The 23,321-nt window shown below is 46.0% G+C and overlaps 2 protein-coding genes and 1 long non-coding RNA gene across 4 annotated transcripts in view; 1 reads left to right on the top strand and 2 right to left on the bottom strand.

Moving 5' to 3' along the window:
• The first annotated feature begins 300 nt into the window (after positions 1-300).
• Positions 301-17,661, top strand: rars2 (arginyl-tRNA synthetase 2, mitochondrial). Of its 2 annotated transcripts, XM_066677182.1 has the most exons (20): positions 301-435; positions 1,218-1,291; positions 1,616-1,718; positions 1,832-1,915; positions 2,745-2,842; positions 2,998-3,053; positions 3,434-3,517; positions 8,964-9,040; positions 9,134-9,292; positions 9,478-9,584; positions 9,671-9,766; positions 11,277-11,337; positions 11,510-11,586; positions 12,395-12,519; positions 12,689-12,756; positions 16,581-16,690; positions 16,834-16,929; positions 17,027-17,101; positions 17,186-17,249; positions 17,485-17,661. In XM_066677182.1, the coding sequence occupies exons 1-20, from the start codon at positions 400-402 to the stop codon at positions 17,569-17,571; spliced, it is 1,737 nt and encodes a 578-aa protein (XP_066533279.1). In that variant the 5' UTR covers positions 301-399; the 3' UTR covers positions 17,572-17,661. The 2 variants fall into 2 exon arrangements, with proteins under 2 accessions (XP_066533279.1, XP_066533280.1); XM_066677183.1 differs by lacking the exon at positions 3,434-3,517.
• On the bottom strand, positions 904-1,685 carry LOC136702221 (uncharacterized). Its single transcript, XR_010803904.1, has 3 exons — positions 1,622-1,685; positions 1,360-1,461; positions 904-1,275 (listed from the first exon to the last, which is right to left on the bottom strand). It is a non-coding gene; the product is annotated as an uncharacterized lncRNA (long non-coding RNA).
• An 869-nt stretch (positions 17,662-18,530) lies between the features above and the next one.
• slc35a1 (solute carrier family 35 member A1) overlaps positions 18,531-23,321 on the bottom strand; it is a 15,132-nt gene continuing 10,341 nt past the window's right edge. The window contains exons 7-8 of the mRNA XM_066677710.1: positions 20,732-20,866; positions 18,531-19,912 (exon numbers count right to left, since the gene is read on the bottom strand). Of these exons, the coding sequence (XP_066533807.1) occupies positions 19,779-19,912; positions 20,732-20,866 (269 nt within the window). The 3' untranslated portion in view covers positions 18,531-19,778. The remainder of the gene's footprint in view (positions 19,913-20,731; positions 20,867-23,321) is intronic.

The following is a 23,321-nucleotide window of genomic DNA, read 5'->3' as shown; positions in this document are numbered from 1 at the left end:
TACTGTTTGTGTCGTGTGTATTTATGTATTAAATGTTATTGAAAAATGATTACATTATTACACCAGTGTCACTAAAGCGCTGATAATGGTCCTGATCATTGAAGGGGAAATGTGGCAAAGTATGCAGAGCAACAGGTGAACTACAGCCTACTATTAGAATTACAAAAGTACATTTACAAAACCGAAAATGTTGAAAGAGTAGAAACAAAGCGCTGACTTTAATGTTAGGGCTGATCTCTGGACTAGAGCCGAACGAAAGATCACGAGCATTTACTGAGGACTCTTATTTTGAAGGGCGCAGGCTGCTCTGGCCTTGGCGGCGGCGGCGGTGTCTGAGGAAGGACTCCTGTCTGTGCCTCTGTTAAAGTTTATTAATGTTTTAAGCTGTGATTTGTGTGAATGGCGTGTTTTTTCAGAAGAAGAGCCGCGGCGCAGGTAAAACCGCTTCACCAACTTTTATTAGCGGGGTTTAATTTAATCATTTAAACGGCAGAAAAGGATATAATGACTGAGTTTTGAGTTTGAGTCGTGTCCCAAATCGAGTGTTTGAAGTGAGCAAGGCTGCATCCAGTGTAGAGCACACTCCTACACAGTGGTTCTGTACTGTAGGTTAAATTCCAGCGCTTTCTTCGTTTTAATTTTGTTATATTTACCCCTTTGTTTCCTTAATATATCCCAGCCCCCTCCAGTGATTAGCCTTGCTAGCATGTTTTATTGTGGTGTTTAGACCCTAGAAGGTGGACCCTGGGTGTATATCTGCTTTGAAACTTTCCAGCTTTCCAAACACAGTCTTAGATACACAGATTCAGACAGAGAGGATTTCTGACCTCACACACCTAAGCAACCAATCCTGTCAACTCAGGGGCGGGGATGTCCAGTTGCAGGCGAGGAGGGGTCTGCCGTCGTGAGTCGGATAAAAACAAACGTGATCTCTGCTGCAGCTGGAGATTTTACAGATGGAGAGTTGGTGCTGGTCGTCTGCGTTGCGTGGCGTAGAGTGACGACTCTCTCTGGTCGATCAGCGCTCTGCAAGGTTTACACGCCGCGGTTTAGTCCCTACTCGACTCGCTCTGAACCACGAGAGAACAGCCACTAAACAAGAACCCGCTTCCAGAACCAGGACCTGATTCACCTGGGGGAGGAGGAGAACAGACCTGCAGTGGAAAAAAAGTGCCATACTTTATCTTTTCTAAACTCTGCTTCTGTTTGTGTCTCAGCTCTCGAGGGTCTGTGGAGCTCACGAGGACGTGTTTATTCCACTGCTGTCCGCCGCTCCTGTGTCAAAGAAACAGTTAAGTTTACAGCGTAACCTGAAACAGAATAGAAATATATAAAATAAAAACAAATAAAACATCTCACTTGTCCAAGCTGATGTGGCATTTGGACAACAGCAGTAGTCTTTCAGTGTTTCCCACTGGAGTAAACACAACAGGAGCTGTGACCAAGGCTCTACACTGCCCTCTGGTGGAGGAGAGAGTTCAGATAGCTTCTAGTTCTTCAATATAGGAATGTATATCGATAATGAGGAAACACTTTTCTTATAAAAGTACTAGATTGTGTTGAGATTTTCAGACTTTAATGAAAGTATTTTGTGTGTATGTCTTTGGCCGGTCAGACTGACCCCTGTCCTGCGCTTGTCGGTGAATTCTCTGGTGAAGAAAGGGGTTCTGCCGCCGGATGCCGACCTGCAAACTCAAACACAGAGACTGGCTAAACAGGTCAGAGCACCACACATCAGTCAAATCAACACCTGTCCACCGTGTGTTTCTGGCTGAGGAGCCGAGGGTGATTTTCTCAGCGGTTTGTTTTTGTTTGTGTTTGTTGTTTGTAGCTGAAGGAGGACGGTGTGGTGGAGGAGGTTATTCCTGGTCGTGGAGTTATACACTTCAGGATAAACAGACTCCTCCTGGCGCAGGTGAATAATAATCATAAAAATAATAATAAAACACAATTGTTCCCCCTTATGGAACTGTTCATCACTGCGTTTGAATGGCGCCATCTTCTGGAGAAGTTTAGATTACTCTAAATGTATTAGTGTGTCAGTCAGCGTCGGAGGGGACAGTGGGGGACAGGAGGGGACAGTGGGGACTAGAGAGAACAGGAGGGGAAAGTGGGGACTAGAGGGGACAGTGGGGACAGGAGGGGAAAGTGGGGACTAGAGGGGACAGTAGGGACTAGAGGGGACAGGAGGGGACTAGAGGGGACAGTGGGGGAAAGTGGGGACTAGAGGGGACAGTGGGGTCTAGAGGGGACAGGAGGGGAAAGTGGGGACTAGAGGGGACAGGAGGGGACAGTGGGAACTAGAGAGGACAGGAGGGGACAGTGGGAACTAGAGAGGACAGGAGGGGAAAGTGGGGACTAGAGGGGACAGTGTGGACTAGAGGGGACAGTGGGGACTAGAGGGGACAGTGGGGACTAGAGGGGACAGTGGGGGACAGGAGGGGAAAGTGGGGACTAGAGGGGACAGTGGGGACTAGAGGGGACAGTGGGGACTAGAGAGAACAGGAGGGGAAAGTGGGGACTAGAGGGGACAGGAGGGGACAGTGGGGACTAGAGGGGAAAGTGGGGGACAGTGGGAACTAGAGAGGACAGGAGGGGAAAGTGGGGACTAGAGGGGACAGGAGGGGACTAGAGGGGACAGTGGGGACTAGAGGGGACAAGAGGGGACAGTGGGGACTAGAGGGGACAGGAGGGGACAGGAGGGGAAAGTGGGGACACTAATGTGGGACGGTGTATTTCTGCAGAAACTCCTTGAGCAGCTGCACTCGGACCCGGAGGGTTTTGGGAGGAACAGTGAACTCCTGGGAAAGGCCGGGGGCAGACGGACGCTGGTGGAGTTCAGGTCACTGCACATTAACCCCTTCAGCACTGGCTTACTGTCTTTAAACACCACATTCACAGTAAACTAAAGCCGATCAGCGCCTTCTGTCCATGACCCAGCAGCTGCTTTAAACCCGTGTAATATCTGACTCAGAGACATGCTCCTCTCTCCCACAGCTCTCCAAACATCGCCAAGAAGTTCCACGCTGGACATTTACGCTCCACCATCATCGGTGAGTTACACACAGCGCTCAGTTAACGAAGTGCTTCCGATTCGAGGCTTTAGGATTTTATTTGATCGTGGTGAATGTTTTCTGTGATCTTTATTATATGAGAGAGTCTTTAAGAACAGCGTGGAGCAGCTGGAGAAAGGCAGAGCCTCTGGAAAACACACATCCAATAAAGTGACAAGAAACAGGGCGTCAGTGAATATGAGCCTCGCGGCAGTCGCCGTCCGCATTTAAAACGTTTAAAGCCGACTCAGGCGTCATTTCTCCAGTCTTCATCATTTTTAAGGTTTAAGGTGATGTGATTGCAGTGGCCACTGGGCGGCGCCCTCCCCTCAGCGAGTGAATCAGTCTGTGTCTAAAGTCTGTGTTTGTTTGTTCTTCAGGGAACTTCATCTCGAACCTGAAGGCCGCTCTGGGGAACGAGGTGCTGAGGGTGAATTACCTCGGAGACTGGGGCATGCAGTTCGGTCCGTGACAGTACGATACAATACAATAAACATGTAGAAATGTGGAGTGTCCACCAGCAACACCCTTCAGAATAGAAGCCCTCACACAGCTCCTCAGCACATTATTATATTCGGTGTTGATTTGTAAGTTGTGTTGGTTTTACACGCCCCACTTCATCTGCAAATAAAAGCTTAAAATGATTCACCTTCAGGGAACACAACTGGACTTTAACACACTTCTGTACCTTTAAAGGGACATTACACTGTCTGTACTTTTAGTGATAGTGATGTACCTGTACTGTACCTTTAATTCTGAGAGTGTATCTGAGGCCTCATCCACACGGATCTGTTTATTTAACTTTAAAAAAAAGATTTTAAATCCTCTCTTCAAAATGTCCACATCCAGACGAATACGAAAACATTCTGCATTCTGACCTCGGGCCAGTAGGGGGCCATAGTACCACTTACAGAGAGAAACAAATCCCAAATTACTCCATCCTCCCTCTGTAGTGCACTACACACGTCCTGAGACGACTGAATCTAGATGTTAACAGTGCAGTATATATTTCTAACACACATCATTTCTATTTATTCATCTGTGTGAATCTGAACTCTAGTGCAGTCTGTGTGTGTACAGTGTAGTTTATGACTGATGTAGTTCACTGTAGAGGGAGTGAGGAGCTGTGTGTGTACAGTGTAGTTTATGACTGATGTAGTTCACTGTAGAGGGAGCGAGGAGCTGTGTGTGTACAGTGTAGTTTGTGACTGATGTAGTTCACTGTAGAGGGAGCGAGGAGCTGTGTGTGTACAGTGTAGTTTATGACTGATGTAGTTCACTGTAGAGGGAGCGAGGAGCTGTGTGTGTACAGTGTAGTTTATGACTGATGTAGTTCACTGTAGAGGGAGTGAGGAGCTGTGTGTGTACAGTGTAGTTTATGACTGATGTAGTTCACTGTAGACGGAGCGAGGAGCTGTGTGTGTACAGTGTAGTTTATGACTGATGTAGTTCACTGTAGAGGGAGCGAGGAGCTGTGTGTGTACAGTGTAGTTTGTGACTGATGTAGTTCACTGTAGACGGAGCGAGGAGCTGTGTGTGTACAGTGTAGTTTATGACTGATGTAGTTCACTGTAGAGGGAGCGAGGAGCTGTGTGTGTACAGTGTAGTTTGTGACTGATGTAATTCACTGTAGAGGGAGCGAGGAGCTGTGTGTGTACAGTGTAGTTTATGACTGATGTAGTTCACTGTAGAGGGAGCGAGGAGCTGTGTGTGTACAGTGTAGTTTGTGACTGATGTAATTCACTGTAGAGGGAGCGAGGAGCTGTGTGTGTACAGTGTAGTTTGTGACTGATGTAGTTCACTGTAGAGGGAGCGAGGAGCTGTGTGTGTACAGTGTAGTTTGTGACTGATGTAGTTCACTGTAGAGGGAGAGAGGAGCTGTGTGTGTACAGTGTAGTTTATGACTGATGTAGTTCACTGTAGAGGGAGAGAGGAGCTGTGTGTGTACAGTGTAGTTTGTGACTGATGTAGTTCACTGTAGAGGGAGCGAGGAGCTGTGTGTGTACAGTGTAGTTTGTGACTGATGTAGTTCACTGTAGAGAGAGTGAGGAGCTGTGTGTGTACAGTGTAGTTTGTGACTGATGTAGTTGACTGTAGACGGAGCGAGGAGCTGTGTGTGTACAGTGTAGTTTATGACTGATGTAGTTCACTGTAGACGGAGCGAGGAGCTGTGTGTGTACAGTGTAGTTTATGACTGATGTAGTTCACTGTAGAGGGAGCGAGGAGCTGTGTGTGTACAGTGTAGTTTGTGACTGATGTAATTCACTGTAGAGGGAGCGAGGAGCTGTGTGTGTACAGTGTAGTTTATGACTGATGTAGTTCACTGTTGAGGGGGCGAGGAGCTGTGTGTGTACAGTGTAGTTTGTGACTGATGTAGTTCACTGTAAAGGGAGAGAGGAGCTGTGTGTGTACAGTGTAGTTTGTGACTGATGTAGTTCACTGTAGAGGGAGAGAGGAGCTGTGTGTGTACAGTGTAGTTTGTGACTGATGTAGTTCACTGTAGAGGGAGCGAGGAGCTGTGTGTGTACAGTGTAGTTTATGACTGATGTAGTTCACTGTAGAGGGAGAGAAGAGCTGTGTGTGTACAGTGTAGTTTGTGACTGATGTAGTTCACTGTAGAGGGAGCGAGGAGCTGTGTGTGTACAGTGTAGTTTGTGACTGATGTAGTTCACTGTAGAGGGAGCGAGGAGCTGTGTGTGTACAGTGTAGTTTGTGACTGATGTAGTTCACTGTAGAGGGAGCGAGGAGCTGTGTGTGTACAGTGTAGTTTATGACTGATGTAGTTCACTGTAGAGGGAGTGAGGAGCTGTGTGTGTACAGTGTAGTTTATGACTGATGTAGTTCACTGTAGACGGAGCGAGGAGCTGTGTGTGTACAGTGTAGTTTATGACTGATGTAGTTCACTGTAGAGGGAGCGAGGAGCTGTGTGTGTACAGTGTAGTTTGTGACTGATGTAATTCACTGTAGAGGGAGCGAGGAGCTGTGTGTGTACAGTGTAGTTTGTGACTGATGTAGTTCACTGTAGAGGGAGCGAGGAGCTGTGTGTGTACAGTGTAGTTTATGACTGATGTAGTTCACTGTAGAGGGAGCGAGGAGCTGTGTGTGTACAGTGTAGTTTATGACTGATGTAGTTCACTGTAGAGGGAGTGAGGAGCTGTGTGTGTACAGTGTAGTTTATGACTGATGTAGTTCACTGTAGACGGAGCGAGGAGCTGTGTGTGTACAGTGTAGTTTATGACTGATGTAGTTCACTGTAGAGGGAGCGAGGAGCTGTGTGTGTACAGTGTAGTTTGTGACTGATGTAATTCACTGTAGAGGGAGCGAGGAGCTGTGTGTGTACAGTGTAGTTTGTGACTGATGTAGTTCACTGTAGAGGGAGCGAGGAGCTGTGTGTGTACAGTGTAGTTTGTGACTGATGTAGTTCACTGTAGAGGGAGAGAGGAGCTGTGTGTGTACAGTGTAGTTTATGACTGATGTAGTTCACTGTAGAGGGAGCGAGGAGCTGTGTGTGTACAGTGTAGTTTATGACTGATGTAGTTCACTGTAGAGGGAGTGAGGAGCTGTGTGTGTACAGTGTAGTTTATGACTGATGTAGTTCACTAGACGGAGCGAGGAGCTGTGTGTGTACAGTGTAGTTTATGACTGATGTAGTTCACTGTAGAGGGAGCGAGGAGCTGTGTGTGTACAGTGTAGTTTGTGACTGATGTAGTTCACTGTAGAGGGAGCGAGGAGCTGTGTGTGTACAGTGTAGTTTGTGACTGATGTAGTTCACTGTAGAGGGAGCGAGGAGCTGTGTGTGTACAGTGTAGTTTGTGACTGATGTAGTTCACTGTAGAGGGAGCGAGGAGCTGTGTGTGTACAGTGTAGTTTATGACTGATGTAGTTCACTGTAGAGGGAGCGAGGAGCTGTGTGTGTACAGTGTAGTTTATGACTGATGTAGTTCACTGTAGAGGGAGTGAGGAGCTGTGTGTGTACAGTGTAGTTTATGACTGATGTAGTTCACTGTAGACGGAGCGAGGAGCTGTGTGTGTACAGTGTAGTTTATGACTGATGTAGTTCACTGTAGAGGGAGCGAGGAGCTGTGTGTGTACAGTGTAGTTTGTGACTGATGTAATTCACTGTAGAGGGAGCGAGGAGCTGTGTGTGTACAGTGTAGTTTGTGACTGATGTAGTTCACTGTAGAGGGAGCGAGGAGCTGTGTGTGTACAGTGTAGTTTGTGACTGATGTAGTTCACTGTAGAGGGAGAGAGGAGCTGTGTGTGTACAGTGTAGTTTATGACTGATGTAGTTCACTGTAGAGGGAGAGAGGAGCTGTGTGTGTACAGTGTAGTTTGTGACTGATGTAGTTCACTGTAGAGGGAGCGAGGAGCTGTGTGTGTACAGTGTAGTTTGTGACTGATGTAGTTCACTGTAGAGAGAGTGAGGAGCTGTGTGTGTACAGTGTAGTTTGTGACTGATGTAGTTGACTGTAGACGGAGCGAGGAGCTGTGTGTGTACAGTGTAGTTTATGACTGATGTAGTTCACTGTAGACGGAGCGAGGAGCTGTGTGTGTACAGTGTAGTTTATGACTGATGTAGTTCACTGTAGAGGGAGCGAGGAGCTGTGTGTGTACAGTGTAGTTTGTGACTGATGTAATTCACTGTAGAGGGAGCGAGGAGCTGTGTGTGTACAGTGTAGTTTATGACTGATGTAGTTCACTGTTGAGGGGGCGAGGAGCTGTGTGTGTACAGTGTAGTTTGTGACTGATGTAGTTCACTGTAAAGGGAGAGAGGAGCTGTGTGTGTACAGTGTAGTTTGTGACTGATGTAGTTCACTGTAGAGGGAGAGAGGAGCTGTGTGTGTACAGTGTAGTTTGTGACTGATGTAGTTCACTGTAGAGGGAGCGAGGAGCTGTGTGTGTACAGTGTAGTTTGTGACTGATGTAGTTCACTGTAGAGGGAGAGAGGAGCTGTGTGTGTACAGTGTAGTTTGTGACTGATGTAGTTCACTGTAGAGGGAGTGAGGAGCTGTGTGTGTACAGTGTAGTTTGTGACTGATGTAGTTCACTGTAGAGGGAGCGAGGAGCTGTATGTGTACAGTGTAGTTTGTGACTGATGTAGTTCACTGTAGAGGGAGCGAGGAGCTGTGTGTGTACAGTGTAGTTTGTGACTGATGTAGTTCACTGTAGAGGGAGAGAGGAGCTGTGTGTGTACAGTGTAGTTTGTGACTGATGTAGTTCACTGTAGAGGGAGTGAGGAGCTGTGTGTGTACAGTGTAGTTTGTGACTGATGTAGTTCACTGTAGAGGGAGCGAGGAGCTGTGTGTGTACAGTGTAGTTTGTGACTGATGTAGTTCACTGTAGAGGGAGAGAGGAGCTGTGTGTGTACAGTGTAGTTTGTGACTGATGTAGTTCACTGTAGAGGGAGAGAGGAGCTGTGTGTGTACAGTGTAGTTTGTGACTGATGTAGTTCACTGTAGAGGGAGAGAGGAGCTGTATGTGTACAGTGTAGTTTGTGACTGATGTAGTTCACTGTAGAGGGAGAGAGGAGCTGTATGTGTACAGTGTAGTTTGTGACTGATGTAGTTCACTGTAGAGGGAGAGAGGAGCTGTGTGTGTACAGTGTAGTTTATGACTGATGTAGTTCACTGTAGAGGGAGAGAGGAGCTGTGTGTGTACAGTGTAGTTTGTTATATTTGACTGTAGGGCTCTGCTGTAAAAAGACAGTAAAGCTGATTTAAGTGGAAATTGAAAGGAAATGTACAGTACAGCACAGATCTGTCCAGGGCTTTAACGTCTCCCTAAAGCTCTAATAAAATACATATTCATTTTGTTAAATCCTTAGAGATGTGTCTGCTGTGATCTCCTTGTGTTTGTGTTGTTTTTTAATGTGTGTGTGTGTGTGTGTGTGTGTGTGTGTGTGTGTGCCAGGCTTGTTGGGGGCGGGGTTTCAGCGTTTGGGTTCTCAGGAGAAGCTCAGAGAGAACCCTCTGCAGCATCTGTACGAGGTGAGGGATGGAGAAACAGCACCAGAGAAACTGAAGATCCTACACCAACAGCAGCTCAGTGTGTGTGTGTGTGTGTGTGTGTGTGGTGTACAGGTGTACGTGCAGGTGAACCGGGAGGCGGAGCTTGACGAAGGTGTCCGTTTGGCCGCGGCGGAGTTCTTCCGGCGTCTGGAGCAGGGAGACGGAGAGGCGCTGAAGCTGTGGAGACACTTCAGAGAGATCACAGTGGACGAGTACAGGACGATCTACGAGGTACCGCCTTAAACACCTCACAACACACACCGGAACATAGCTGTGACAAACCCGACAACCTTCTGAACATCAACTATGTTTTAACATAATCTCTCTCTCTCCCTGTCTCTCTCTGTCTTTCTCTCCCTGTCTCTCTCTGTCTCTCTCTCCCTGTCTCTCTCTCTCTCTCTCTGTCTCTCTCTCAGAGGTTGGGGGTGTATTTTGATCATTTTTCTGGTGAATCCTTCCATCAGAGCAAAACTCAGGAAGTTTTACAGGAGCTACGATCACGAGGCCTGCTGAGAACCACAGAGTAACCACACACACACACACACACAGACTGTTATTGGTGTTGTGTTGAGTTGGTGTAAAGCTGTGTTCTGATTGGCTGTTGAACAGGGAGGGGACAGAGGTAGTGGATCTCTCTACTTCAGGAAATCAGTCATCATTCGCTACGTTAGTGCGCAGTGACGGTACGTCACTCTACATCACCAGGTAAACACACAAACTCTCAGCAGTCTGATCTACACCGTCTAATTCCCTTCACAACTCAGGCTTGTGCTCGAGTTCTGACAGGGGACAACTATAACATCTACAGTTAATATAGAGTAAGGTACGGTTCTGTTCCCTGATTAAAGGCACAGTATATGTTACTTAATTAAAGGTACTGTACATGTTTCCTAATTAAAGGTACTGTACATGTTTCCTAATTAAAGGTACTGTACATGTTTCCTAATTAAAGGTACAGTATATGTTTCCTAATTAAAGGTACTGTACATGTTTCCTAATTAAAGGCACAGTATATGTTCCTTAATTAAAGGTACTGTACATGTTTCCTAATTAAAGGCACAGTATATGTTCCTTAATTAAAGGTACTGTACATGTTTCCTAATTAAAGGTACTGTACATGTTTCCTAATTAAAGGTACTGTACATGTTTTCTAAGTAAAGGTAGAGTACATGTTCCTTAATTAAAGGTACTGTACATGTTTCCTAATTAAAGGTACAGTACATGTTTCCTAATTAAAGGTAATGTACATGTTTTCTAAGTAAAGGTAGAGTACATGTTCCTTAATTAAAGGTACTGTACATGTTTCCTAATTAAAGGTACTGTACATGTTTTCTAAGTAAAGGTAGAGTACATGTTCCTTAATTAAAGGTACTGTACATGTTTCCTAATTAAAGGTACAGTACATGTTTCCTAATTAAAGGCACTGTACATGTTTTCTAAGTAAAGGTAGAGTACATGTTCCTTATTTAAAGGTACTGTACATGTTTCCTAATTAAAGGTACTGTACATGTTTTCTAAGTAAAGGTAGAGTACATGTTCCTTAATTAAAGGTACTGTACATGTTTCCTAATTAAAGGTAGAGTACATGTTTCCTAATTAAAGGTACTGTACATGTTTCCTAATTAAAGGTACAGTACATGTTTCCTAATTAAAGGTACTGTACATGTTTTCTAAGTAAAGGTACTGTACATGTTTTCTAAGTAAAGGTAGAGTACATGTTCCTTAATTAAAGGTACTGTACATGTTTTCTAAGTAAAGGTACTGTACATGTTTCCTAATTAAAGGTACTGTACATGTTTTCTAAGTAAAGGTAGAGTACATGTTCCTTAATTAAAGGTACTGTACATGTTTCCTAATTAAAGGTACTGTACATGTTTTCTAAGTAAAGGTAGAGTACATGTTCCTTAATTAAAGGTACTGTACATGTTTCCTAATTAAAGGTACTGTACATGTTTTCTAAGTAAAGGTAGAGTACATGTTCCTTAATTAAAGGTACTGTAGATGTTTCCTAAGTAAAGGTACAGAATGTTCCACTGAGGGCCCCCCCCACAGAGACAGTGTTTCTCAGAGTGAACACACAAGCACCTGAATGAAGCCTGATGTTGTTGACGTAGTTCACCGTGGTGTTGGGAGTGTACGCCACACTGCCCCCTCTGGCCGTGTTTCACAGGAAATTATTGATCTCTGTTTATTCTGAATGCGCTGATGATTTCAGGGACATAGCGGCGGCTCTGGAGCGCAGAGAGACCTTCGGCTTCGACGAGATGATTTACGTGGTAAGACTTCATCACTCTCCGTTCTCTCCCCTCGCCTCGCCTCAGAGCAGCACTATGTAGCTCCACAGTTACACACTGACCTTGTAGAAACACAGAGGTGTTATCAATGCTGCGGCTGATCGGTGTGTGTTTATAAAACACAGATTAACCCTTTGTTTCCCTGTGTTTACAGACGGATAAAAGTCAGTCGCACCATTTCCAGCAGCTGTTTCAGATCCTGAAGGCCATGGGCCACCACTGGGCCGACAGGTCAGGAACACACCCCAGAACAGCACACTGTGGAACATGTAAAGGTCAAATAATAACGTCCCGACTCCGAGGTGCTGCTCGAGGGTTTAAAGCTGCACTCGATGAGATTCAGTATTTTTGCTCTTGGGCTCCCCTTGGTGGCAGAGTGTAGACCTCTTTTACAGCACTGTCCTGAAATCCCGTGACAGAGGGAGGTTTCCTGTCCTGCTCCACAACTTACATAGTGCAGTTTCTGCAGTGCTGAGCCTGGAGTAGCAGCTACAGAGGCTCTGTTCTCACTGTTACACCTCAGTGGAGCATCACAGTGCTTTTGAAGCTGGGATTCTAAGGTTTTAAAGACACAGAGAGGTCTTTACACACAACGTTAAAAACAGGAGACGGAGACGTGAGGTTGAGTTCTGACGGCGATGAGACGCAGGGTTTCTGTTTAAATACTTTGTTATATTGACCTAGAGCCATCTGTAGAGTAATAAACTGTGTGTGTGTGTGTGTGTTTGTGTGTGCTGATAAACCCCTGTATTTACTGAAGGACTGTCTGCTCCAGATCAGGAGCTGTCTCACACTACTGCAGTAAATTAAAGGTGCAGTCAGTCACTTTCTGCTCTGAAACAGCCGTTACACTGACCCCTAGTGTCCTGAACGTACTAAATTTATATTTAAACATAGTGGCCTCCGTGTGGGAGACCCTCTCTGTGGAGAATAAACAGATTCATTCAGGGACGACAGAGTGGTGTGACTGCACTTTATAGACAGACAGCAATACAAAACTGTGTGTGTGTGTGTGTGTGTGTGTGTGTGTGTGTTACAGGTGTGTGCATGTCACGTTTGGGCTGGTGTTGGGGATGAGTTCGAGGCTCGGTAACGTTGTGCTGCTGGAGGACGTCCTGAACGAGGCTCGCCGCAGGATGCTGCACAACATGAAGGAAGCCAAGAGTAAACACACACACACACACACACACACACACACACTAAAGTGCTAACAATTAACAAACTCATCTCTTCTGAAATGAGCTGTTGATGAGAAAATAAAGTTGTGTCAGCTCATAAATAAATCACACTCGTCTGGAACAGACATCTGATCATTCTCTCTCTCTCTCTCCAGCCTCTAAAGAACTGACTGATCCTGAGCTCACAGCAGAGCAGATAGGAGTCAGTGCACTGATCATACAGGTACAACCAATCAATCCCCTCTTACCGATCACTGATCATACAGGTACAACCAACCAATCCCCCCTTACCGATCACTGATCATACAGGTACAACCAACCACTCCCATCTTACCGATCACTGATCATACAGGTACAACCAACCACTCCCCTCTTACCGATCACTGATCATACAGGTACAACCAACCATTCCCCCTTAACGATCACTGATCATACAGGTACAACCAACCAATCCCCTCTTACCATTCACTGATCATACAGGTACAACCAACCAATCCCCTCTTACCATTCACTAATCATACAGGTACAACCAACCAACCCCTCTTACCGATCACTAATCATACAGGTACAACCAACCAATCCCCTCTTACCGATCACTGATCATACAGGTACAACCAACCAATCCCCTCTTTCCGATCACTGATCATACAGGTACAACCAACCAATCCCCTCTTTCCAATCACTGATCATACAGGTACAACCAACCAATCCCCTCTTTCCAATCACTGATCATACAGGTACAACCAACCAATCCCCTCTTACTGATCACTGATCATACAGGTACAACCAACCGACCCACTCTTACCGATCACTGATCATACAGGTACAACCAACCACTCCCCTCTTACCGATCACTGATCATACAGGTACAACCAACCAATCCCCCCTTACCGATCACTGATCATACAGGTACAACCAACCAATCCCCCCTTACCGATCACTGATCATACAGGTACAACCAACCAATCCCCCCTTACCGATCACTGATCATACAGGTACAACCAACCAATCCCCTCTTACCATTCACTGATCATACAGGTACAACCAACCACTCCCCTCTTACCGATCACTGATCATACAGGTACAACCAACCACTCCCCTCTTACAGATCACTGATCATACAGGTACAACCAACCATTCCCCCTTAACGATCACTGATCATACAGGTACAACCAACCAATCCCCTCTTACCATTCACTGATCATACAGGTACAACCAACCAATCCCCTCTTACCATTCACTAATCATACAGGTACAACCAACCAATCCCCTCTTACTGATCACTGATCATACAGGTACAACCAACCACTCCCCTCTTACCGATCACTGATCATACAGGTACAACCAACCAATCCCCTCTTACCATTCACTGATCATACAGGTACAACCAACCACTCCCCTCTTACCGATCACTGATCATACAGGTACAACCAACCAATTCCCTCTTTCCAATCACTGATCATACAGGTACAACCAACCAATCCCCTCTTACTGATCACTGATCATACAGGTACAACCAACCACTCCCCTCTTACCGATCACTGATCATACAAGTACAACCAACCAATCCCCCCTTAACGATCACTGATCATACAGGTACAACCAACCAATCCCCTCTTACCATTCACTGATCATACAGGTACAACCAACCACTCCCCTCTTACCGATCACTGATCATACAGGTACAACCAACCAATCCCCCCTTAATAATCACTGATCATACAGGTACAACCAACCAATCCCCTCTTACCATTCACTGATCATACAGGTACAACCAACCAACCCCTCTTACCGATCACTGATCATACAGGTACAACCAACCAATCCCCCCTTACCGATCACTGATCATACAGGTACAACTAACCAATCCCCCCTTACCAATCACTGATCATACAGGTACAACCAACCAATCCCCCCTTACCGATCACTGATCATACAGGTACAACCAACCAATCCCCCCTTACCATTCACTGATCATACAGGTATAACCAACCACTCCCCTCTTACCGATCACTGATCATACAGGTACAACCAACCAATCCCCCCTTACCGATCACTGATCATACAGGTACAACCAACCAATCCCCCCTTACCGATCACTGATCATACAGGTACAACCAACCAATCCCCTCTTACCATTCACTGATCATACAGGTACAACCAACCACTCCCCTCTTACCGATCACTGATCATACAGGTACAACCAACCACTCCCCTCTTACCGATCACTGATCATACAGGTACAACCAACCATTCCCCCTTAACGATCACTGATCATACAGGTACAACCAACCAATCCCCTCTTACCATTCACTGATCATACAGGTACAACCAACCACTCCCCTCTTACCGATCACTGATCATACAGGTACAACCAACCAACCCCTCTTACCGATCACTGATCATACAGGTACAACCAACCAATCCCCTCTTTCCAATCACTGATCATGCAAGTACAACCAACCAATCCCCCCTTAATAATCACTGATCATACAGGTACAACCAACCAATCCCCTCTTTCCAATCACTGATCATACAGGTACAACCAACCAATCCCCTCTTACTGATCACTGATCATACAGGTACAACCAACCACTCCCCTCTTACCGATCACTGATCATGCAAGTACAACCAACCAATCCCCCCTTAATAATCACTGATCATACAGGTACAACCAACCAATCCCCTCTTTCCAATCACTGATCATACAGGTACAACCAACCAATCCCCTCTTACTGATCACTGATCATACAGGTACAACCAACCACTCCCCTCTTACCGATCACTGATCATACAAGTACAACCAACCAATCCCCCCTTAACGATCACTGATCATACAGGTACAACCAACCAATCCCCTCTTACCATTCACTGATCATACAGGTACAACCAACCACTCCCCTCTTACCGATCACTGATCATACAGGTACAACCAACCAATCCCCTCTTACCGATCACTGATCATACAGGTACAACCAACCATTCCCCCTTAACGATCACTGATCATACAGGTACAAACAACCAATCCCCTCTTACCATTCACTGATCATACAGGTACAACCAACCACTCCCCTCTTACCGATCACTGATCATACAGGTACAACCAACCAATCCCCCTTAATAATCACTGATCATACAGGTACAACCAACCAATCCCCTCTTACCGATCACTGATCATACAGGTACAACCAATCAATCCCCCCTTACCGATCACTGATCATACAGGTACAACCAACCAATCCCCTCTTACCGATCACTGATCATACAGGTACAACCAACCAATCCCCCCTTACCGATAACTGATCATACAGGTACAACCAACCAATCCCCCCTTACCGATCACTGATCATACAGGTAAAACCAACCAATCGCCTCTTACTGATCACTGATCGTACATGTACAACCAAGTGACCCACTCTTAATGATAACTGTCTTGTCATACAGGTACATCCACGTTACCACACCCTCTCTCTGATGATATGGACACAACCATTTCATCTTAAATTTATCATGTAGGACCATACCTGTCCTGTCAGGGTTGTCTTTGTCTTTGTCATTGTGTTTAATCTCTGATGTAAATATGATGTAGACTGTGTTCACAGGGTGTAACTGAGTGTAAACAGATGTCAGGGCTGAGAGGAAGACGCCTGTTTACAGAAGCATCTGAGGCTTTACTCTGACAGCGAATCTTACACCTGACCTTGTGTTTGCACACGTCTTCATCTCGATTATCCATGAACTCTGTGTGTGTGTGTTTCAGATGTTCATTTCACGAGTGACTAAGTAAAAATTACTGACACGCAGTCTACAGAACACACACCTCTGCACACTTTAATAAACACACTGTTTAACTGGAGGAGATTAAAAAGTAAACCGTAATAAACATGTATTATATTTGAAATAAAACAGCAGAGTGCCGACGTGTGCAGGAGTGTGTGTCTGTGGAGGAGGTGACTCTCCTGCGCCATGGTCTCTGTCTCCAACTCAATTTCTCTTTTGAGGCAGAGAAGGATCATATTTCTGTGTGTGTGTGTGTGTGTGTTTCAGGACTTTAAAGGGCCTCTCATTGCTGATTATAAGTTTGACTGGGAGAAGGTGCTGCAGTCTCAGGGAGATACCGGGGTTTTTCTGCAGTACACACACGCTCGCCTCTGCAGGTTACACACACCTCATAAAGTCTCTATACACACGTTCTGGTCTGCATGTCACACACCTGTGTGTGTGTGTGTGTGTGTGTGTATAAAAACACTGTGGTGAGTGTAGTGTGTGTTAATGTAAAGTATGATGTGATTGGCTACAGTTTGCTGAGGTCACAGGGAGGTGGGGATCAAACGGTCTTTGATGCATCTCATCTCCTTGACGACAGGAGCATCTCCATCCTGCAGCACCTGCTCAGGTAAAAACACAGTGACGGAGACCTGCTCTTGGTCCATTAAAGATGCTCTGAAATGGTAGGAAAACTAATTTTTTTATTAATTCCCTCCCTCCCTCAGGTTTGATGAGGTCCTGCTTCAGTCAGCGTCGGACCTGCAGCCGCGACACCTGGTCAACTTCCTCCTGACGCTCAGGTAAAATAATCTGTGATAAGGACCTGTCTCTGACAGCTGAGGTTTTACGGGTTTAACTCTGAAGGGCGTCCTGTGTTTGTTCAGTCACTTGGCGGCGTCTGCGCTGCGAGAGCTGCAGGTGAAGGGGAGCGACGAGGGCGTGGCTCAGGTGACATCACACTCACTATTCACCATAATAACCCTGTCATAACACCCCATCACACCATCGTAATGACATCTCAGGTCTATAACGTCATCTCCTCATCTTTACAGCAGCGTAGCGCCCCATCACCGACTTCACAGTGTCGTTAAATGTCTAATAATAATGATGTTATTCTCCAGATTTGCTGTTGCTTTGTAAGTCTTCACCCTGCATGACCCCACCCCTTTCCTGTGATTGACAGGCCAGGCTCCGCCTCTTCTCCGGCACACGCTCGGTCCTGGGCAGTGGGATGAGGATCCTGGGCATCAGGCCGGTGGAGAGAATGTGATTGTGAATAAATATAAAGACGAAGGGAGGTGACTCCGTAGCGTTTCAGTTACGGACCGGTGTCTGCCCTCCGCTGGGAACTAATTAAATCATTATTATGCAGAATATTCATGAGCTCATTACTGATTATTTCACATCTCACACTGTCAGCTACATATCAGATTATTACTGCAATGACTTCAGGATCCTCCAGAGCTCCGTCACCACACAAAGCCCCTTGTTGATCAGCGATCAGGTCAGAGGCGTTTAAAATCGAGTGCAGAACTAAACCGTCTAAAAAAAAGACGTAGAAACCTGTGGAGATCTGAGCGCAGTTGATGAATCAGCTTCAATACCTGAAACCCAGCTCCATCAACCAGCAGGTCATTTGCATACCGTTTAAATGAAACACACTGAGATCTGTGCCGATGTTTCTGTAGTGACCCAATGAACAGACAGTTCCTCAGCGCTCAGGACCCCCACAGAGCAGGTGTGATGTGGTGGTGGATCATTCTCAGCGCTGCAGTGACACTGACGTGGTGGTGGTGTGTTAGTGTGTGTTGTGCTGGTGTAGAGTGGATCAGACACAGCAGTGCTGCTGGAGTTTTTAAACCCCTCAGTGTCTGGACTGAGAACAGTCCACCGACCAAAAACATCCAGCCGACAGCGTCCTGTGTCACTGATGAAGGACTAGAGGACGAGCGACACACACTGTGCAGCGACAGATGAGCTACTGTCTCTGACTCTACATCTACAAGGTGGACCAACGAGGGAGGAGTGTCTCACAGAGTGGACAGAGAGTGGACACAGGGTTTAAAAACTCCAGCAGCACTGCTGTGTCTGATCCACTCTACACCAGCACAACACACACTAACACACCACCACCACGTCAGTGTCACTGCAGCGCTGAGAATGATCCACCACCACGTCACATCCAGATTGTTATGGCTGGTGTTGAGGGACAGCGAGTTTAATGGTGAGACGAGATTGAGACGTGTTGAGTTATACTTCAGGGTTTATTTCAGAATTAAACACTGTTTATGGCTTGACGTCTTTTTGCTCAAGAACAGTCCAAAAAAAACCAGTCAGATCCGTCTGGACGTTCAGAAATGACCAGCTTCACACACGGACACGATCAGTCACTACACACTCATCACTGCCATGTTTTCTCTGATTGGAGGAGGGTTCGACCAATCAGGATTCCTCAATGAGACAATTATCTTAAGTCTTAAAGTAGCACTAAGTAAGATCTGGTATGTTTGCTCCCGGGCTCCCCCTACAGTAGCAGAGTGTACGTCATTTTACAGCACTGTCATGAAAACAGGAGGAGGGGGTGGTTTCCCGCAGTCCTCCAATTGTTACATAGTGCAGTTTCTGCAGCGTTGAGCCTGGAGTAGCAGTGGATGATCACAATGGTTCTGAAGCTAGAATTATAAGGTAAAAATATTACATAGTGTTACTTTAAGTGGAAGGCTGTCCCTCAGCTCTTTTGTTGGACAGGTTTTTGGGCTCCAGGGGGGACTATGGGCTAAAGTTATCTTTCTAAACCAGGAAAACCTAAGAGAACACAGTTTTGGCTGCTCTCTCTGAGTGGGGGGGGGTCTCAGACGGGTGTGTGACAGACCTGGGCAGTGGCTGCTCTCCTCCGGTGTGTTGAGTTGTCCGGTGATGCTGCATTAGCCTCAGTGTGAAGAGAGGAGGTGGTGGACGATCCAAGATCTGCGAACTGTCACTAACACAACACTGAGCAGCTCAGCGCTCCTGTGGAGAACACACACTGCCCAGATCTGTAACATCAGCCCAGAGACACCTAGCACATTGAGCAGAGAGATGGGGAGAGGGAGGACCGTCCAACACACAGAGAGAGCGAGGCCAGCTGTGTGCTCTAGGACCGCCCAGGTCTCAGAGGCTGAGGCATCTCCCGGGAAGGAGCCAGTGACCGGCGGATGACGGGGAGCGATGAAGTCAGTGGTTTTCTGGAGGAAACTGGTCATTCCTGGCGTGTGGAGCTGGAGAGTGGGACGCAGACGCTGCAGACGGAGAATTATTAAACTGCAGTCTGTGAAATGGAAAGACCCTCGGGAGGGAGAAGTTCCCTTATCGTCGCTGAGGAACGACGGTGTCAGTGAAACAATGAGTCCTTCATTCGCCCCGGAGCAGAGGAGGAGCACGGGACGGCGCAGGGTTTGTCCACAACGTTTAAACATGTCCGAGTGCGTTCAGGAGTCCTCAGACCGGGAGAAGCTTCTCTTTGGACGCTTTGCTGCTGTCGGGTCGCGGCAGGACGCTGGTGTCCTGTTTGGGAAGGCCGTACAGATAGATGGACACACACACCAGGAGCGTCCCTGTGGCGAAGGTCACAGCTGCAGGACACAAAATACACTTCACTTTATTATTCCTTCGTTTAGAAACTCTTCACTACAACACACACACTCCGCTGTGTCCCACTGCGTCCCGCTGCGGCGCTGAGCTTCACATTAAAGCGTCAGTGAAGGGAAACTGTTACTTTAAAGCATTCATATCGGATCTGTCCCAAATCCCAGTCAGCTGTCGACACAGTTCTTATGCACCTTTAATACACTGCCCACTGGGACACCTTAATCTGGCTGAATTTTAATGTGGAATCGAACTGTTCCTGAGCTGCGAAGGCAATCCCATGATGCAACACAAGCACAACTCCCATCTATTTCTCTCTTTTCCAAGAGCTAAGATGAAAACCCATAGCGCTGAGGGAAGTAAACCCCGGCCACGTGCTGTGGGCGGGAACAAGCCGTGACATCATCGCTCTCTAAATACAGCGTCTCAAGTGTCTGCCACATGAGGACAGACCTCGGTTGGAATGCTGCCAATAAACAGCTGTCTAGGGAGTCAGTGCCTACTTAGGGAGCTCAGTAAGGATTTGGGACAGACCCATCGTCTCTGTGTTTGTGGGTGTGCAGTTTACTACATCATTTGAACACAGCAGCTGTCCTTCAACGGACAACAATAGAAACTAAATTACTTTTTCAATTAAACCTTTTACGGTGATTTTTTCCGTCTCTTTTAAAGTTTTTACACAATTCTCTTCTGGTGTTTGACTCATTAAGATCCAATAAAGACCTTTGCATGGGCTTTGGGGTACACAGGAGGGGTGTTTCCAATAAAGTGGACACTGTGTGTGTGTGTGTGTGTGTGTCACTCACTGATCTTGAGTCCAAACAGAGACACTGAAGCGATGGTGGAGAGGATGATGGCGGCTGCGGCACTGAAGCCCTTCATGATGTTATCAGTGTATTTCACCACCACTGAGGTGTAGAGACCCCCAACACTCGCCAGAACTACACACACACACACACACACACACACACACACAGAGAGAGAGAGAGACAGTCTAGTGGCATTAATCACATTTCACACGTGATAAACCCCTAAACACCATCAAAGCAACTAAGAACATGTCAGTGTTTGTCTGTGTGCACAAGCACTCTGAGTGTGTGTGTGTGTGTGTGTGTGTAAGATTAATTTTTGCAATGTGTTTGATAGCCGCACTAAAGCATGCCTTTAAAGAGCTCGGATACAGAGACGACAGCGGCCTGTCCATGAGCTAAGTTGTTTACATCTGAAACCTGGCGAATCCGAACATGCTCAAATAGACTTTACAAACTATGTGTGGACACTTTCTAACCAGGAATGGGAGTGTTTTCAGTCCCTGGAGAGAGAATTGAGGAGGACTTTAGACACTAAACAGCTCAACGGGGACCAGAAAATAGTTTTTACTGAGAGTGAGCCCACACACTGGAATAGACTAATAACGTTTCTAAGCAGGCTTTTTGTTAAAAATGGAACGTTTTCGGCATGTCATAAGGACGGGAGACCCTTTGGAGTGCCTTTGATGAAATACACTGCTCGGAAATTACCGCTGTGTACGGCGTTTCCATGGAACCCTACAGCTGCAACGCTAAGTGACTGGGTGGAGAATCAGTTACGGTGCGCGCGAGAACTCATCAACCGGCTTTTAAGAACATAAGGAAGGTAGGCAAATGTGAGCTAGCCTACATGTGGAAGACTAGGAGATCGAAGGCTATAAAGATTGTTCTTAATAACAGCACATACCCAGAAACAGTGCCCAGTGCCAGCGATGTGAATCATGTTTATAAATATTACTGCACGAAATATCAGGACTGTGAACCCTGTGAGAACTATGGAAGTCCTCCGTGGAAGGAACTGTTAGATCTAGATCTTCCAAGTGAGGAGCCTGATACTTCTCTATTTTCATTAGAAGAAATTGAAAGTGTGATTAAGGGCCTTCCAAAGAGTAAAGCCAGTGGATCAGATGGTGTCACATATGAAATTATAAAAGCTAATAAACAGCGAATTTGTGGAATAGTGAAACAAATATTTAATGTTTGTCTGATTAATAAGAAAGTACCGGACTCTTGGAAAGCTGCTCTTATCCATAGGATCCCGAAAAAGGACAATGTGCCCGATGACCCGACTACATGGAGAGACGTCTCTCTGCTTCCTACTGTTTATAAGATCTTTATGAAATGTATCCTCAGTCGTATATTACAGTGGCTGATGGAGACAGGAGAATTATCCCCAAATCAAAAAGCCCATAGAAATCGACAGGGCATGAATGAGCATGTTTTCAGTTTGAAAACTGGAATTGATGATTTTAAGCATGAATCTGACAAATTTTATGCGGTGTTTCTGGACTTTAGAGATGCTTTCGGCACACTACCCCATGACATAATGATAAGATCGCTGGAAGAAGTTAATGTACTGAGAGTATACGTGGACATAATTAGAGATGTATACAACAGCTCATTTCTGCAAGTGATCTGTGGAAATCAAATCACTGAGTCAATCACACTCAACATAGGGATAAAGACTGGATGTCCTTGGAGCGCAGTTAATTTTATCATGGCCATAAATCATTGGATCAAGTGGCTTTGTCAGTGTGCTCCTTTGGATGTAAGATCTCCGATCCCAGTCCAAGGTTTTGCAGATGATGTGCTGTTGGCATCGAGGGAGGAGAGCGTCATCAGAAACATGCTCCTGTGTACAGACAAGTTCCTGCAGTGGTCTCACTTAGAGATGAAGAGTTCAAAGTGCGCTGTGTTCTATGAAAGACGCAGCGGGGGGAATAGATGGTATAGAGCTGTGATAAACCACCTGCATTCACTATTGATGGAGAGATGAGTAGAGCGTACGAAAGGCATGATATTTATAGTTATTTAGGACGTCAGTTTAATGCTGGAGAATGGGAGAAGCAAATAAAGGACATTGTAAAAAGCTTCACCTCCAGGTTGGACTTAAGTTCCTCACCTTTACCTGTGGTTATGAAACTGCGAGCTGTTCATGAAGTTGCACTGGGTAATGTGCAGCACTTGTTTACTAACATCCACAAACCGAAATGATGAATAATAAAACAGTGGATGTGGTGAGATGTGTTCTGTTTCAGAACAGAAGGGGAGGTGGACTGAGGTCCCAAATATTGAGTGGCTCTATGTAGCGACTAGGATTTGTCGTTTGCTGCGGATGTTGAATAATGATGATGTAGCAGTTCAACAGCTGGCTCGAGCTTCACTTATTTTAGATTTCACTAAGCGTAAGATCCCGACTGCAGCAGAAGGAGAAGATCATTTTCTGGGATTCAGGAAGAAGCTGAATGGGAAGCTGGATGTGAATGTGAGTGGAGTGAGATCAGACTGTGGCCTGATTTAAATGATCTCTGTAACAGGGCTCATATACAGCTGAGTTGGAGGATAGTAGAGGTCAGTGAGTAAAGGT

Source organism: Hoplias malabaricus, chromosome 7 (genome assembly GCF_029633855.1).
Source record: "Hoplias malabaricus isolate fHopMal1 chromosome 7, fHopMal1.hap1, whole genome shotgun sequence".
In the NCBI taxonomy this organism is placed as follows: domain Eukaryota; kingdom Metazoa; phylum Chordata; class Actinopteri; order Characiformes; family Erythrinidae; genus Hoplias; species Hoplias malabaricus.
Note: the sequence above shows the minus strand (reverse complement) of the source record. Positions and strands in the feature narration are given on the sequence as shown.